Source organism: Taeniopygia guttata, chromosome 3 (genome assembly GCF_048771995.1).
Source record: "Taeniopygia guttata chromosome 3, bTaeGut7.mat, whole genome shotgun sequence".
NCBI classification, from domain to species: domain Eukaryota; kingdom Metazoa; phylum Chordata; class Aves; order Passeriformes; family Estrildidae; genus Taeniopygia; species Taeniopygia guttata.
In genome coordinates this window covers 78,037,384-78,054,224 of record NC_133027.1, presented here as the reverse complement: position 1 = coordinate 78,054,224, position 16,841 = coordinate 78,037,384, and the positions used below count along the sequence as shown (strand labels likewise).

At 42.7% G+C, this 16,841-nt stretch overlaps 2 protein-coding genes across 18 annotated transcripts in view; one reads left to right on the top strand and one right to left on the bottom strand.

Annotated features, from left to right (window-relative positions):
- The window catches only part of MAP3K4 (mitogen-activated protein kinase kinase kinase 4), a 65,536-nt gene extending 63,797 nt beyond the window's left edge, over positions 1-1,739 (top strand). For 13 of the 14 annotated variants that reach the window (XM_072927172.1, XM_030268411.4, XM_030268408.4 and 10 more), the window contains 2 exons: positions 95-274; positions 1,192-1,739. In XM_072927172.1, the coding sequence (XP_072783273.1) occupies positions 95-274; positions 1,192-1,212 (201 nt within the window). In that variant the 3' untranslated portion in view covers positions 1,213-1,739. Of the gene's footprint in view, positions 1-94; positions 275-1,191 lie in introns of those variants that run through there. The other variant, XR_012055137.1, reaches the window with a different exon arrangement.
- A 1,131-nt stretch (positions 1,740-2,870) lies between these two features.
- AGPAT4 (1-acylglycerol-3-phosphate O-acyltransferase 4) overlaps positions 2,871-16,841 on the bottom strand; it is a 72,030-nt gene continuing 58,059 nt past the window's right edge. For 2 of the 4 annotated variants that reach the window (XM_030268416.4, XM_030268415.4), the window contains 2 exons: positions 12,922-13,120; positions 2,871-5,501 (listed from right to left, as the gene is read on the bottom strand). In XM_030268416.4, the coding sequence (XP_030124276.1) occupies positions 5,410-5,501; positions 12,922-13,120 (291 nt within the window). In that variant the 3' untranslated portion in view covers positions 2,871-5,409. The other 2 variants (XR_003959417.4, XR_012055138.1) reach the window with 2 other exon arrangements.

Here is a 16,841-nt window from a genome sequence, read left to right as displayed (position 1 = left end):
GGTTTTTATTTCCTGGAGCACAGAAATACATGCTGTAGTGGGCAGCAAGTTGTTTACTAATGCTTGCACTTAGCAATGCTGTCACTTATTGCAGAGGCCTTGGCATGAATATGAGCACAACTTCCAGATCATGTATAAAGTGGGGATGGGTCATAAACCTCCTGTTCCTGACAAAGTGAGCCCAGAAGGGAAAGACTTCCTTTGCCACTGCCTGGAAAGTGACCCAAAGATGAGGTGGACGGCCAGCCAGCTTCTCGATCATCCTTTTGTCAAGGTTTGTCTGATGACTTTGGCTACAAAAACTGCAGATGGGAATGGGGAACAGCTTTTAGTTGGCTTCTTTGTTCTCAGTGATGCCACAGAGGTTGGTACCATGGTGAGGGGCTGCTAGCAAATTGATGCTGTCCAGGAAAAATTGATTGGCAATTTTCCAGAATCACACAGGGTTGTTTTCAGCAAGCATGTTGCCTATAGGATGTGCAATAAACTTTGACTGCTGTTTTGAAATGCATTATGTTAAAAAGGCAAGTCAGGCTTCAACTAATTAGATCTAAAGGGCTTTGCAGCAAAAACTTCAGCAAGTACAAGTGCACAGGTTTTTAGAGATAAGGGCCCCTCCATAAAAAGTGTAACCAGCATGTGCTTGAGAACTCTCCCATTCTTCTGTGCAAAGAGCTGCTTTTCTTTTAAGTTCTTACTTAAAACATTCATACTGAATGTTTTATCTGGCAGCTGCTGTAACAGTCTTCAGTTCTTCCATGAACTATGGTGTGATGCCTTCCTTAAGAACAAGCAAATATTCACAGCTACAAATTGAGCTGTATTAATAACTTGTTTTTTTATGAAATAGGAGTGCAGTAGGTTATTGAATTCTGTCTCATTTTCCAGCATAAAGTTGATCACTTTGGTGTTCTGGTTCAGTATCAGTGTGTTTGGCATCATCACCCATCCCTCATCAGTGCAGCTGTAGCAGATCCCATCCATCAGAGGCGGACACTGCTTTAGGCACCTAAAGGATGCAGTTAACAGTGGGAATGTCAGTACTCCCATACAAACACTTGTAATGCATTACTGTGGAACAAGGGAGAGAAAAAAACTTCAAAGATGTGAAGGTGCTAAAGAAATGGATCCATTATCATCTTGCTGCACGAGGGAGGTGGCTAAAGTAATTGCCTTTTGCTTCCTTCACAGGTTTGCACAGACGAAGAATGAAGTTACTCAATCTCTGGCCTTTTCTATTCTGACAAGATTTGAATCACTACTGTATGTAATATTTACATAAAGACTGTGCTGAGAAACAGTATAAAAGTTGACCTTAACAAAGACTGCACAAGTGACAGTGTCACTTCCTCTGCTGCTCCTGTACATTTTACTTGGCACATGTTGCTCATGTGACGTGTCTGCAAGTTGGAAGAAGCTGCATGTTTCAGTGAAAGTGCCATTACTACTGTATATGGACCATACCCTTTTTGTTCCTTCTCCTGTTTCTCATTTGATTGAGAACTCGTATTGTTAATATGTAGTATTTTTGAACTCTCTAGGTTCAGAAAAATGCTGTAGTGTTACATCAGGTGTTATGGACCTTGTTTTTTAATCTGAGTGCACTGACTGTGAACTTTTACTGGGGTTTTTGTTTATTTGTTTTTGGCAAGCTTCAGATTTGTTATGCACAAGGCTGATGAATGAAATTAAAAAAAAAAAACAAAACGGTTTTTCTCAATAAATGGTTTATTTTAGGAGATGTTGGTGAAGGGTTTTTCTTACAAAAATAAATGTGGGACTGTGCCACATTTTAAACTTTTTTGCAACACTGGGATAAGACTGCTAAGCTGTCCTAACTGGAATAAGCTGCTCTTTTATTGTAATAGGCAATGTCTTGTCAAGTTTCAAGATGAGTACTGTGAGATGCATCTTACACAACAGAAGTTAAGGTTCCCCCTTTCATTGCCTTCTGAGAAAAGAGGGTAATGGGCAGTTCCTGACACTACCTTTTAGCTAAGGGGTAACTTCTTCTTGAATGTATGCACTGTGAATAGGGAGTGCTCTGCATGACATTTTTGTCTTTTAGAAGAGAACTCTACAAGCTGATTCTTGTGCTCTGCTTGGCAAAACCAAGAACCTACTGTTACTTTTCAAAAACTGACTTCTGATTCTGGGCTTTCATTTCCCCACCACACCTCAGTTGTCATCAACCTCAGAAAAGGAAGAGAGATTAGAAGTGGTTACCAATTGGAAGAAAAAGCCTGCAGTACATGATCTAGTTGATTTTTTTTTTACTTGCTATTACAAACAGGTGACTTAAAACTGTTACTTGTAATCATTAATGCAAGTTTATATATTCTTGTTAGAGCTTTAGATTTAAAATAGGTAATTTAAAACTTGCTTTAAATATTTGTTTTTATATTCTAGTGTCTTGTCTCTCATCTTAATCCACAAATCCTTGATTAATCACAGGTGTAGTGTGAGTTGTTAAGGAGGTACCAAAAAATCTGACATTTCTATCTAGATAAAGTATGAGCCTTGCTGTGCATGTCATCTGTGCATGTATTTAGGCTCTCAAAAAATATAAATTTAAACAAAGACTTTCCCCTATTTTCAGTGCTCTATCGTCAGTTGTGTGATAGGAGGGGAAGTATGTTGTCATCCTCAGTAAAGGACTATGAAAGTACCTGAAGTAAAAGTGTCCCCCCAGCTTACAGTGTGCTTCACTTTGCAGTGTAACAGAAGTATCTGAGTTGTGTCCTCACTTGCCTTATTTCGGTGCCCTTCAGCACAAACAGTGACTGTGGACAGCTTTTAGGAGTCAAGATAAAGGTGACAAACTTACCACTTTTTTCTTGCCAACCAAAAGAAAACTCATTCACTGCATATTAGCTTTTTATAATTTTATTTTTGTATAAACAAACATTAAGACTAATTTTGTTAAGGCAGTCTTAGAACATACAGTTGCTTGTGGGGATGAGGGGCAAACACTGCTTCCTAATAACCTATGTCATTCTTTTAATACAGTGAACTGGAGAAGTTTAACTTTGGCAAGGACCATTAAGCTTTCTCTGTCAGTGAGTGCTGGAAGGGCCTCAGTGGTGTGCCAGGGCTTGCACAAGTGCTTAGGAGGATGGATCCAGGAGTGGCATGTTTGGCCTTCAGCCTGTTCTAAGAGTTGGTCCCAGGGAAATGGGTATAAAATCATCTTAGTACTCTTTCAGAAATATTTACTTGTTTGGTACTTTCCTCTGGGAGAAGGGCACTGCACACAGCTGGAGAGGAAAGGACTAAGATTCATAAGGAATGCCAGATGTCTTCTTTACTGCATGTTAAGTCTGTGGCTCTCAGGAAGACACAAGAGCCTGTTACTCCAGGACTATGTATTTGCTGCTCAGAACTGCTCACTTCCCACCCTGAGAAAAGGCCACTGGGCCTGCCAGGTAATGTTCACAGTAAAATGCTACCCTGGAGAGGCCTTTCCTTTCTCCCCTCCCAGCTGTTTTCCAGCTCTTGTGTACAGTGGCTTCAGGTCTGCCTTGTAATATGCCTGATCATTACTACAAGATGCAATACTCAGTAAGAGTGTTACAGGGCACTCTAAACATTACAGTATTTGTAAACATTACAGTATTTTCTACTCTTGGGCTCTAAAAACATCTGAGCCCATGTTTCTGTTCATGACATTGAACGAGATGCTCCCGAAAGCTTCAGAACATAGGGAATGCATGTATACACAAGATGTTGAGGCAAAAAGCCCCTGAGAGCAGTCTCTCACACTGCCTATGCCTTCCTTCATCTTGGAAATGTTACTGCCTCCACTATCCCTAAACTTCACTTATTGCTCCATGCTAAAAGCATTACTTCACCTTTTTAGGTGCTGCACATTAAAAAGGTGAGTTTCTAGATTATCTGATGTACTGAATAACAAATACATATTTCATGGAGTGATTCATATTGTTGTATTAGCCTCTTTCTTCTGGCCTCAGTCTTACTACATGAAAAGAGCAATGTTTTTATACCAGCTGCTAGAGTAAGACTACTCACTTTCCTCACTAAAGACTATCATGGTTTAGCTCTGTGCTGAGTGAATATGGACTATCTTTGAAACTGTCAACCACAACTGCTACTGCTCAATGTCAGGATCTGTAGACTTTAAAAAAATTGTGATTTTTTTTCCAATCATATTTGCTGTTAGTTAATGTCCCCACTTTTCCTTTTTTTTTTTTTTCTGCTTTAAACAAGTTATTTCGAGTTACCTGCAGATCCTTAACTCTGGAAGTTTAAAAACAGGGGGCAGCTGCCCCGAAATCAATGCTGGGAATGTCATGTCTCTTTCCTCAGAGCTTGATTCTAGTTTTATTTAATTCAGAGGGGTGTCATATCAAGACAGACAAAAAAATCAGCCATACCCACTGTCCTAGGTCTCTCTCCTAGTTCCCCCTCCTCCTCAGAAGAAAATAATTTACTATTACTTCAGGCTGGCTGTTATGAGGCACCAAGTAAACTAATTTATCAGAAAAGACAGACAAGCAGGTTAATTAGGATCACAACAGTATGGGTATGGGGCATACATTCTGCACACTTTGCATTATTCCACTACACCATGCCCAGTTATTTTCTTTCTGAAATTGTTAGGATGGCCTGGAATTTTAAGTAGCATTTAAAGCCAAAAGGCATTTTACTACTTCAATTTTTCCAAATTAAAAATTACATTTATTCTGAAGAACTACAAGTTTCAGCTATCCCTCAGATGTATGGCCTGGGGAAAGAGAGGGCAATGGGTAACTTAGCTCTGCTCAGGCCACAAGGCCAAATTCTAATCCAGGTTCTGCTACTGCCAGGCTCCGATGTCTGCATGTCCAGGGTCTGGCTGAAGTTTTGAAGGACCCATGTAGTGCACACTGTGGGAATAAGTTCAAGATGTACAAAAACTCCACTGTAGTTCTGCCAGTTCAGCAGAGCTGCTTCAGTCCAATACTGCTATAACCAAGCACAGCATCCTGCTGTACTGTATTTAAACACTGACAGATTATGGTTGTTAAACTGTGTGAGCTACACAACTATCAAGTTTAATCATCTTGTAACAATCTTCTGACATTAAAGCTTGTACCTCTGGTTAGTTTCCAGGTAGAGTCTCTTCATACAAGCACGCTGGAATTTTTTTTTTTCTTCAAAACTTAAGACACTTCATAGGAAAACAAACCAACCACACATGTGCAAATCTGTTGTTGAGAGTATACGAAGGAGTGCATCTTTCCAGCATGTCATCCAGCCCAAACCCCAGAGGAAAACAACAGGAGCACAAATTCAGATATGCACAGCAATTATTCATCCTCTGATCTCACTTGAAGAACTGTGATATGCACTTAAGAGTTTTCAGCAGTTGCATTTGTTCCCTCTGGATTGAAGCAGTCTCTGAAGGTGCTACTTTTGTTTCTGCTTGTTGTCATTGTTGCCATAGGTGGAGCCCTTGTTAATTTCTGTAACCCCGATCATCCATCTGACACCAACAGAAGCTGCAAAACAAACACAGTTAAAGCTGTTTGTGGCTCGGCCTGAAGATCTGTACTGGTGTAGCATCATGAAAGAGACCTTGGATGAAAGGTGCATTTGATGCTCCCACACCTCCACATCAACTTATTTGCCTATGACATCTCATGAAGGAAGAGCCTCAGGCTGGACACAGATGGGTGTTAGAGGCACAGGCGTGCACAGCTCTGTGTGCCACGGGAAGGGAATTCTGCTGACTTTCAACAGACCCATGTGCGAAAGAGCACAAGCAAGCAAAAGAGAACTTCAGATCTTGATAAACAAAAAAAATGTAAGTTGTGGTATTTGTTAATGGTAGTTCATTACAAGAAAACAAGTTAATTTAAAATTTTATAGATCATTCAGTCATAATTCACCATGTGCAAGGATTATTTTATTTATCTGTAGCACTTAAAGTGACTAAGTTGAATGCGACTTAACCTTCACTCACACATCTGGTTTCCCTGTAAAGGGGCTCTGCTGCCCAAAATATATTACTCTTCAAGCTTCTGCTCAGCTACCGTACATGTTCAGAACTGCCATGCTTGTTTTAGACCTAAACCTATTAGGAAATGACAAACATCTTCCCTCTGCTCAGAATGCTTTCAAAAAAAAAAAAAAAACCCAAACCAAACAAACCTAAGAAAGCCACAAAACCCCCAGTCCCACTCTCTTTCTGACTGATGGTGACAGTAAGGTGAGGTGCTCTTAATGTCTTGTTCTCATCAGTCTTTACTTCTCTAAGATGACTCTGGATTCTCACCAGCCAAAGGACTCGTTATGCTTAAAGTCAGTGCCTGAGCTCACCAAGAGAATCCAGAGGTTTCATCCCACTAGCAGGCCTCCCTTGTGAACCGCAGGGCTGACACAAGGCCGTGTCCTGGCATTTGCTGCACTTTAGCACTGGCAGCTGGCAAACAGTGCTGCCCTGTGCTTTACCAGCTGCTACTTGGCACAACATGGGCCACAAAGAGCCATCACTACAGACTCGTGCTGTGCAGTCTGACAGTAAATTGGCAGTTTTTAGTGTGCAAGTGGTAACTGGATACCAGGGATGAGTCACAGCAATGGGACAGCATTGCTGGACAATGAGAAGCTGGTCTGCCCATGGGGCTGCCCTCAGGTCCTGTGGATGCCCGGAAAGCAGGGCCCTCTCACAGGCAGAGCTGTGCAGTGAACAGTCCAGAAAGGGAGCTGCCTCTGAGGGCACTCACTGTCACTTACACTCCACCGTCAGTCTGTGAATAGAAACACACACCATTTAGACAAGTTAAGGGCTTCACTCTCATAGACAGACAAGAAAGAAAGAAAGAAAACCATCTCTGACATTTAACTGGCCATGAGCTGGGGAACACAAGAGAAAGATTCAACGTGGAGCCTGCAGTCTGGGGTCATAACATAATAGTAAGCATGAAATCATTAAGATTTTAACCACAAGGGATAGAAACAGCATCTGGAGATGGACACAGAGCAAAATAAGAGCAGCTGTTACAGCAGCCACACACCATACTGGGGATTTAATCCAGTTCCAAGAATGCCTAGACACAAAAATCAACTAATTCAACATGTCTTTTTTTTGTCCTTTGCTCCCTGGCAGAAGCTGCCACTGCCTTCTATCCCCATTTCACCCTGTAGCCCTCAGCACCCTGGGGAAGGTGGAGTGCAAGGAGAAGAGGATTGCTAATGTTTGCCAAGCATGTGGAAGCAAAGTGGGGCAAGGCTGGGCTGCCTCACTGCTCTGTCCCTGCACTGCCTCCTCGCCACAGCTCTCCTGGAGCTTCAGTGCAGACCTGAGAGATGATACCTTCACATTCAAGGATTTATTCACTTCTTGTTTCACATACAACTGTAGCAGGAGGAACTTCAGGCTTTTTACTTCAAGAAAGAAGAGAAAGGGAGATCAAGCAGTAACTAATCAGCAGTGCCTAACTTCATAGCTGTGTTTAAGACCACCATGAGAAGTACATGAGAGAAGCTACTGGCTGAAGCATTCTTGTAGTACTCCACAGCAAACTGAGGTAACTGAGCTTCTGTATCTTTGTGCCCACCATTACTCAGCATCCAAAAGATGCAGGAGGTTGCTGAGGACCTGCTCTGCCTCCTGGAGTGCCGGGGGCTCAAGGAGGGCAGAGCTGACACAGTCAAGAGAGCCAAGAGTGTAATCACTGTCTTGGAACACATTTTAGCTCCAAGAAAATCACCACCTCCACATGTAGTAGCTCATCCCTCAGCAAAACCTTAGCTCAAAGTATTTCCACCTTTTCTCTTACAACTCAGGATTTTTTTTCTCATCTGTTGCCCTGCCTTTATACTGCACAGCAAGTGCTATAAACAGCACAGCAGGCAGGGGCATAAAAATTTCCCACATATAGTTTGCACTTGAATTATATAGGTTATGCATTGGAATTGAAATTTGTACAACTAAAGACTGTATGAATGGTATACATTTCCACTGAGGCCCTATCCTACATACTATGAAGGAGAAGAAACAAGTAACACATTCACATAAAAAAAGTAAACCCACCCCAATTCCCCCAATTTGTAGGCACCAGGCTGAAAGGCCAGACTATCTGGCAGCTTCACCAAAAGGCAGAATTGACACAGGCATGATCCTGCACATGGTTTGTAGCCTGTTGTACAACTTACTACAAAACCTGCTGGCTTGTCCCCTCCTCACCTTCCATTCATCTCAGCCTGCACGCATCGCCAGCCTCGCTGCCCAGTCACCCCGCGCTCCAGCCCTGTGCTCCACACTCACTCCCGGACACTGCCATGTCCACAGGTGTGCAGTGTGATCCCACCCACTGGGATCACACACACAGCGGCCCACGGACTCCCAACTGGCTCCCAGCTACTTGCACTTGGTCAGAGGGAACCCCTTCTCTCACCTAGGACTGATATGTAGCTGCTGGCCCCGTGGTATCAGCCCAGATGCCACCGTGCTTTTAGCACTAAACATGGAATAGCTGCTGCTCCCTTTAAAAACTCCCTCATCTTTTGCATACACTCCCCTTTTAACTGCTGTTGACAGCTTTACAGTTAATTACTTCTAGAGCATGAAGGGTGGGTGTTCTCCTCAACACAAGTTATCAAAACATGAAAGGCAACGCAGCATTTGGTTCTTTGAAGCCAAATGAGACTGGGGAAGCAGGAGGAGGAGGAAAAAAAAAGAAGTTGCTGTCAAATACAGATACTGACATTTGACAGACATGCTTACTGCTTCAACACCAAAATATCAGCACCAAGTTTTAAATAGTTGTTGTGAGCTAAGTATCTACATCTCTTGCCATATGTCCTGTGAAACTAAAGCTGGTTTTCAGAACACTTTTGTCCCTCAAACTATGTGAGCATTTATCCTCTGGAGCAGCAAATGCCTTGTATTGATTCAAGTAGTTTCACAAAGGGCTCCCAGTCCCAGAACATCAGTAAGGTACGAGCACAGTGTGATGTCTGTTGGGAGTATAAACAGCCAAACTGCTGCACAGCAAAGCACAAGGGGACAGCATTCACAGTATAAAGAATATCATTTATTTAGGGCTGAAAGAGTTTGAGCTGAACCAAGCAGAGCTGTACATACATTGGTTATTCATGCTTAGATCTCAGAGTCAGGGTCTGAGGGATTGCTATCCTTCTACTCCAGTTCAAGTGGAGCATTTTTCTTAAGAGCTCTTTCCACCTGAACAGCCAGTTACTTACAAGCCAGTCAGTGTTTTCCTGGAGAGCACAACAAGCAGAAACTTATTTATCCAAAGGACAGACTGTCATTTATCCAAAGGACAAATGACAATCTAGAAACAATGCTGAGGGTATCAGGTAAAAGGACCTCCTAGTTACTCTGCTCAATCACAAAAGGTTTATTTTGTGCTTACCTGCACCTGTATCAGGTCCTGAAACCCACTCTTCAAACCAGCAATCTACTACAATGGGTACTAGGGACTGCAGTAGATTTCCTGATTCTGGAGTAGCAGGTGAGCTGTCAAAATGCCAAAAAAAACACTACCTGTGTGATTCAGTCACAAACAGTAAGAAAAGGTCTGCTAGGAGCAATGGGAAGAGCTGATTTTGTATTCTGATAAATAAATACCTCCAGTCTGCAAAAAAACCTTCCTTTTACATTGTTAAGCCACCAGGCACCAATTACCACTCCCACTGTAAAAGCAGCAAACAGAGGCCTCCCTGCTTTGCTATGCACTGGCTGTGCTGGGCAGACAATTCCAGCTGCCACCAAGAGCCACAACCTCCAAGCTGTGTTTGTGCCCATGCTCTGCTGTCTCCCAGCCACGGCAGGAGTCACTTTGGAGACTTGCCTAAAGCTGGAGACAAACTCCAGAATAAAATACTGGCTGCTCCTCTGTCAATAGATGGCTGCATCACATCCAGAACATTCATGACAGAGATTCCCCTCAGGATATAGGACACAGTTAGGGGAGAATGGTCTTCCTACAGAAACTCAGCTCTTGGCTACAAAAGTCAATGTGACAGCTTGGGCTGAGGTTTTTTCCTGTTTCCACAGAAAGAGACCAATTATTCCAAAGCAGCAATAACATTGATTTTAAAGGAATATGGCAAAACACAAACAGACTGCAATATACTAAAGTAACTGTTGCTTTTTTGGCAACAGATAATGACACATCCTGTTTTAAGCAACCAGGATAAACCAGCTCTGTGATTTGTTTGGTTTGACTAATGGCTGAGCTTTCTTCCACTCCCATGGATTCTCTTCCCTCCACAGCTTCATAGTGGCTGCTATCTGCTCATAAGTGACATCATCCTTCTCATTCCCTGCTCATCAGCTAAAGGTGGCTGAGTCTGATCGGGCAGCAGCCTCTACCACGGGTCCTCCACTGCAGGCAAGTGCAGGCCCTTCAGGATTGGTCACTCCAGGTGGGAATGAGAACTCAGCTGCTGCTGAGCACAGAGGTGCTGCAGAGCCAGCAGAGGGCTGCAAGCTGCACCAGCTCACAGGCAGGGTAGGCATGTATGGGGCAGCAAAGCACATCACACACCCTCAAGGTGTTCTCTGCTGGGCTTTGGCAGCCTGGGAGCTCACCCCTAGTGCTGCTGTTCATTCTGGCAGCAGGCTGCTGTAGCCTTCTGGTAGATCCGGTGTTACAGATAACCTGAGAATAAATCCTTTGGATTATGACTGCATTCAAGAGATGATTCAGTGCAGATTGCTTATTAACATTTCCTTGTGGCCAGAAGCAGAAGAAAGATAAGCGGGGAACAAGAAAAGGAGAAAGAAATGAAAAGAAGGTAATTCTTGCCATCTATTCTTGGTAGCATCATAGCTTTTTTCCTTTACAGGTTCTTTATTTCACTTCTTCATAAACAAAGATGTGACCTAGGTCACTAATGGCAAGATTGTATTAGGCTTAGGGTGCAGGGTGAGGGGTGTGGTGTCACTCAACTAAATGGTAAAGGGCTAAATCCAAAACCATCACAAATACTAGTGTGAAGCAGTAAAGCAGTCGGCCCTGAGGTTAAACTCCAGAAACCCTGAATAATGGTGTGAGGCTCCCTGTGTACACAAGGCATGAAGCAGTTTGAAGTGGCACCCAACCAACCAGTCTGCTGAGTGAAGAAACTGAATTAAGAGGAAAATGCTGAAGGAAAGATGAAAAATTCAAACCATTTTGCAATAGCTACGCTTCAGTGCACCATTAGGCCATCGTTCCACAATCCAGTGCCAACAGACTATGCCAGCACTTCTTCCAAAGACAGAACAAATGTCCTCTTGAGCAAACTGCCAGGCAGTAGCATTTACAATGGTGTCACACCTCATCCTACCCACTGCTGTTTACCCACTTTGTAAAGGAGCACAGGGGAGGCTGATTCACCTTTCTCTGCAAGCAACAGGGATTTGAACCCATTGCCTCCCATTCCTAGCACACCCCAACCACAGTGCTCACTCTACACTCCCATCCTCTTCACCACTCAGGGAAGGGGAAGGGGCTGTGCTTATGACTTCCAACAAGCAAGGTGGGTAGAAAAAGAGGCTTTTAAGTTGTAGTTGCTGCCCCAAGGAATTCTTAAACATTTTACACAAAGCATTTCCAGGGTAACAAGCACCAACAGTTTCTCCAGATGAAAAAAAGAGCTCAGGATTCCCTTCTTTTTTCCTCTACCCTGCCCACCTAATGTACCAACTATTATGCTGGACCTTATCCTTGCTCATTTTCCTTCCTCTGGCTCAAAGCATCATGAAGGAATTTTCTGCCTCCATGCACACTCACACACACACACAAACTGTTCCTTTTCCAATTACCTCTATAAGAAGCATCAACAGGAGCTTAATGCAGCATTTGTTTTGGTGAGCAGTTTCTGAAAAAGAGTATTGTGTGCCTACCACATCAAACTTTTCACAGATGGCTAAAAGGATGTTTGTTAGTTAATCTTGATCAATTTAGCTCAAGATTCAGACTTCTGAGAATGCAAAGAAATGTTATGTGCTAGGAACAATTTCCTGGGTAGAGAGCAAAGATCCACTTCTGAGGCAAGGAAACGTTCCACATTTTCCTATCTCCTCTGTGTTGTTATTCTGAACATGGCTTTTAAAGTCAGCTCTGTATCTAAGTTCTCTCAGAGCCAGAAAGAATGTGAAGTTCCGTTTCTTTTTCCAAGCTTGTTTGTAATAAACACAGATGTGAAGGCGATGAAGTAATAAATACCTGTGATAGTCAGTGCAATAACAGACAGTATTTGCTTTAAAAATTTATGGCTTATTCTGGAAGGGAACTTACTCTTCAAACCAGCGTTCAATCATAGACACCCAGATATGATGCAGTTTGCTAAACTGACCTGGTTCCTGCTTCCATGAAGAACACCAAATAAGATACCCCTTTCTTTGGGCCAGCGCCTTGTTTTGTTTTCCTTCCTTGTCTTAAATATCATACTAGTTGAAATATGAGCCAAGGCAGTTCAGAACTGCTGCAGGAACTATAGGAATCACTTGTGACAGTCCATGCCCTGTCTATGTAAGTCAGAGTAGATGGCCACAACAGGCTGTGCTTAAATTATGAAACTGTGGGTTACCAGTGCATGACACATCAGACTATGATTAGACAAAAGCATTCTCAGAGGAATAAATTATCCTTGTGCTTTTCTTCTAAGCATTTTAAGTAGAACACAGCAGCACACAACACAAGAAAATAAAGCCTTTTGTAGGCAACCCACCGAGAAGTCACTGTTGAATTCTACAGAAACAGAACATTTTGTATGCAGCTCTTACAAAAACCAGTACAATTATAAAAAAATAAACAAAAATAGAATCTTTTTAACCTAGTGCAGGCTAGAGTGGACATATTAGATGGGCTGTTGAATTCACAAGTCACCCTTATATTTAGCAAATCTCACTAAATCCTATTACAGTTACACTCTAAGTAATCGTTGTATCAGAAAACTTACCTATTATAATGACAAATGCAAAACTAGCCAGTGTCAATGATGATCCACTGTTGATCATGTTGATGAGCAGCTGGAACAAGGGATACAGCAGCAATAAGGCCCAGAAAAGCCAGTTCAAAAGTGTCCATGGTCGACGGGGTGGTATTGTAGGGACTGCTGGGTAGGTTCCTGTGCGGTAATATTCTTCCTGGAATGCATCCTAGTAGGACAAAGGAGGGCAACAATTAAATGCCCATCTGCCAACAAAACTAGCCATTCCTGGCTTTGATGTTCCTCCTTCTGGAGGCTTGTAACCACAGGGGAAGATCAAAGACCAGGTGATGGCTGGAAAGCTTGTACTTTGAAGTCAATGAACACAGTAAAAAAAAAAAAAAAAAAAAAAAAAAAAAAAAAAAGGAAAGGGGGAGCATACACTGATGTGTGAATACTTTCTTTCTCCTACATACAGCAGCCTGAAAAATGCCATACCTGAAGTGCATAGCAGCCTAGGAAAGCAGGATATACACTCCTGCAGCAGTGCAGACATCACTGCTGAACCTCCTGCAAGAGCCACAGCCACTGCCCAAGCACTGCAGGTAAGCCAGGGAAGTGTCTGGGCTCCATACTCAGCAGCATCCTCTATTCCCTCGTTTTCTCCAACTGCTGCTCTCAAACAGCACCCACAAACCTGTCAGAAAAGATGACCAGGCATCATTTTGTCCTACACTCTGAGGAACACCACCCCCGCTCCTGCCTTTGTCCCATGGATGTAGACTTGTTCACCTTGTTCCCATGACGCTTGTGGTAGGAAGTTTGGCTGCTGAACCTCCCTAGAGGCAGTTTGGTGTGTAAACATCACAAAATCTCTCACTGGCTTTGAGCAAATGACTTGACCTTTAAGTACAATACAAGGAAGATAATGGAGTGGGGGTTGTTTTTTTCTGTTTTGTAGCAGCTGTTTTTTAAAGCACAAGTGATTTTGAATTCAGTACTTTCCTCTGTAAGACACATGGGTGAATAGCATTACCTTTACTGATCTCACCAACCCAAGATATCAAAAGTAGGTGGGGATAAAAACCCCTCCCTCCTTGTTAAAAGCAAAGATTATTAATCTGTTATCTATTAATCTATGTTATCACAAAAAGCTGGTTAATTAATGATGTCAGCATTAGACTGACATGAAGAAAAGAGTTTAATCATAATGAAGTATGGTATTTATTTAAAGAAAGGGTTTTTGGTTTCTAAAACTTCTAGGAAAGCCAAGACTAATGAACCAAAAGACTATTTTTTCTACTATGCTGTAACTTTACACTTACACTCCAGCTGATACAAACAATTCTTTACTTACATGATAGCAACTTGAGCAATTACAAGCTGTTACCACTTTATCTATTTCAAAATGAACATTCAGCTTTTAAGGGATTATGCAGTAATTAAAGCACTGTAGTCTCTTTATTGAGATTACAAAAATTGTAAGCGTTTTACTCATGTGAGCTGGATTGTAGTGAGATCACTGTGGCCAATTACTGAGCCATCTTCACCACAGTTCACAGTGTATGAAGTTCTCTTCACACTGCAGTGATGACTGCTTTAGAATGCAGAGCATTCATTAGAAAACTGAACTTACTCTATGTGGCAGGCACACTCTCTTCTCTTTCAGGATTTTTTCTATCCCCCACGCTTTTGCTCCCACCCCTCAAACGAGAGCGGGACACAAGAGCCGCCCCGAGGGGCTGTGGCTGCAACCATGGCCGGGCACGGTGTGGGACAGAAAAAATCCTGAAAGAGAGAAGAATGTGCCTGCCACAACTACACACAGTTATGTTTCCAAATACTGGTAGTACCCAGGAAAGTGAAGAATTCCTGACTACTGCTAGCATTGCCATTAGAGGGCCTACTACTACAGAGAGCAGGACAGGCTTGCTTGAAAGCAGCGTAGCAGGGTTTTCTTTGTTGGCTCTGTGTGGCATAGTGGGCAGCAAAACCACTGACCACACCTCACTGAGAGGCTTGAGACAAATGGAAAACAAACGCAAAAGGCAAAACAATGTCAAGGCTAACAGCTCCACCACATTTCCCACCGTCATGGGGAACAGCTCTTCAGTCACAATTCCTTACCCTTAAATACATTCATTCACTTGCAAAGGCATCTATGGGTCCATCAGTCTTGAAAGCTTTTGTGAGGGTGCCTACGATACTCAGCAACAAGACAGACTTTAAATATATAGCAGACCTCACCATTTTCCAAAATCACCTTACTCACATTAGGTTCCTTTTATTCCTCTGCCTACAGAGCTTCTTTTCAGTTTGTAATAAATTCCATCCACGCAGGTATCACACATTCTGACGTGGAAACATGCTCCCTCTATTGCCTCTACCAAATGTAAGTCACTTCAGACAGTGAGGGGGAGCGGTAATGCAGTGAGGAGAAATCAGGGAATATCCATCTCCTTGTGAGAGGCTAACTGGATTCTTCCTCATCGTTCCACCAGGAGGTCTGACAGCAGAGGTATGCTGCTGCCTTGTTGTGAGGAAGCCCACAGAGAACGAGTATCCAAAAATACATTATTTGTTCCCAAACACTGGAGTTCTGTACACTTCTCCTCTTCAGTTAAGCTTTGCTGATTCCCTAGGACATTTCTGCATATATTTTCAGGCCCTGTTTTCCAAGTTTCTTTTACAAGCAAGAAGAAATAGAAGCTTGCTCTCTTTTTAATGAAAATTAAGATTCTCAAGCAGAACTTCTACTTCAGGCACTGAAGCTATAAGGAGATTAAAAAAAGAAAAAAAACATGAAAGAACGAGCAGAGTTGTGACTACTACATATGTAGTAGATAAGGGACAGGCGAAGCGGAAGACCACGGGATGTGACGGAAAGATAGACCCCTCCCCCTCTCTCTTCCCCACGTTATCTATTAACCCCAGAAGCCCCAGGAGCATGTAGCCACACCTGCCCTGGTAAATTTCCACTCCTTACTAATCCCTGAGACCCCCCAACCCCCCTCTGACGTAGCAAAGACCCCTAAAACTATTTAAACCCACGAGATAGGATAATAAAGGCTTTTCGACCGTCTGCCATATTGGTATCTGCGTGTGTTGATTAGCCCGAGTGGCTTGGGCGAGACCAGGCCGCCGTGCTGCCACCTGAACCAGGTCCCTGGTTGTCCTTTATAAAGGCAACATACATATTACCTCTTCACACCTGGCAAAAAGATCCTCAGCCCAGTCCTTGTTAACGTCAAAGGGAGCCTTTCTAGCAACGGCAGTTAAAAAAAAATAAATAAAAAGAGAAGGCAATGTGCAACCCCAGTTGAACTTCTGCCATAATTTGGAACTAACTGATACAGTGCTGGCCATATGTGGAAGGACAAAATCTACCCCTGGTGAGGAAGAAGCATGTGGAGATGGTACTTACTGTAAGCCTGGGAAAGAACAGTGTTTGGTTTAGAGCAGCAACACAATGCCACTGTTTATCTGGCAGGACTCTGTTCAACTGCATTTGTAGCAGTGACTTAAGCCAAAAAATGAAGTGATAAGTAGCAAGAACATAAGCACAACAGGCTCCCACAGAGAAGTAGCTCAGAGGTAAAAAACAACGGAGTAAGATTTTTTCGAAGACTCTCACTCCTTTACAAATGTCAATATGGGGAAATAAATACATAAAAAAAAAAAAAATCAGTGTCCCTTCATGTCCAGTAACTGCTGATTTCATTATTTATTCCAACAGCTCTGCAGTCCTGATCATCTTGGATGCACAGGCCTTGACCTCAGTACCTGTGGCACTCTCCAGCCACTAAATCAGGCTACTACAGCATAATTCAGTACATTGTATGTGAGTCTTGAGAAACTACTGCAAAATTATTAAACTTCTTGAGAATAAGCAACGGAACAGGGAACCATAATGTGTGCTAAAATGTAGCATGCACATCTTGTCTTACTTT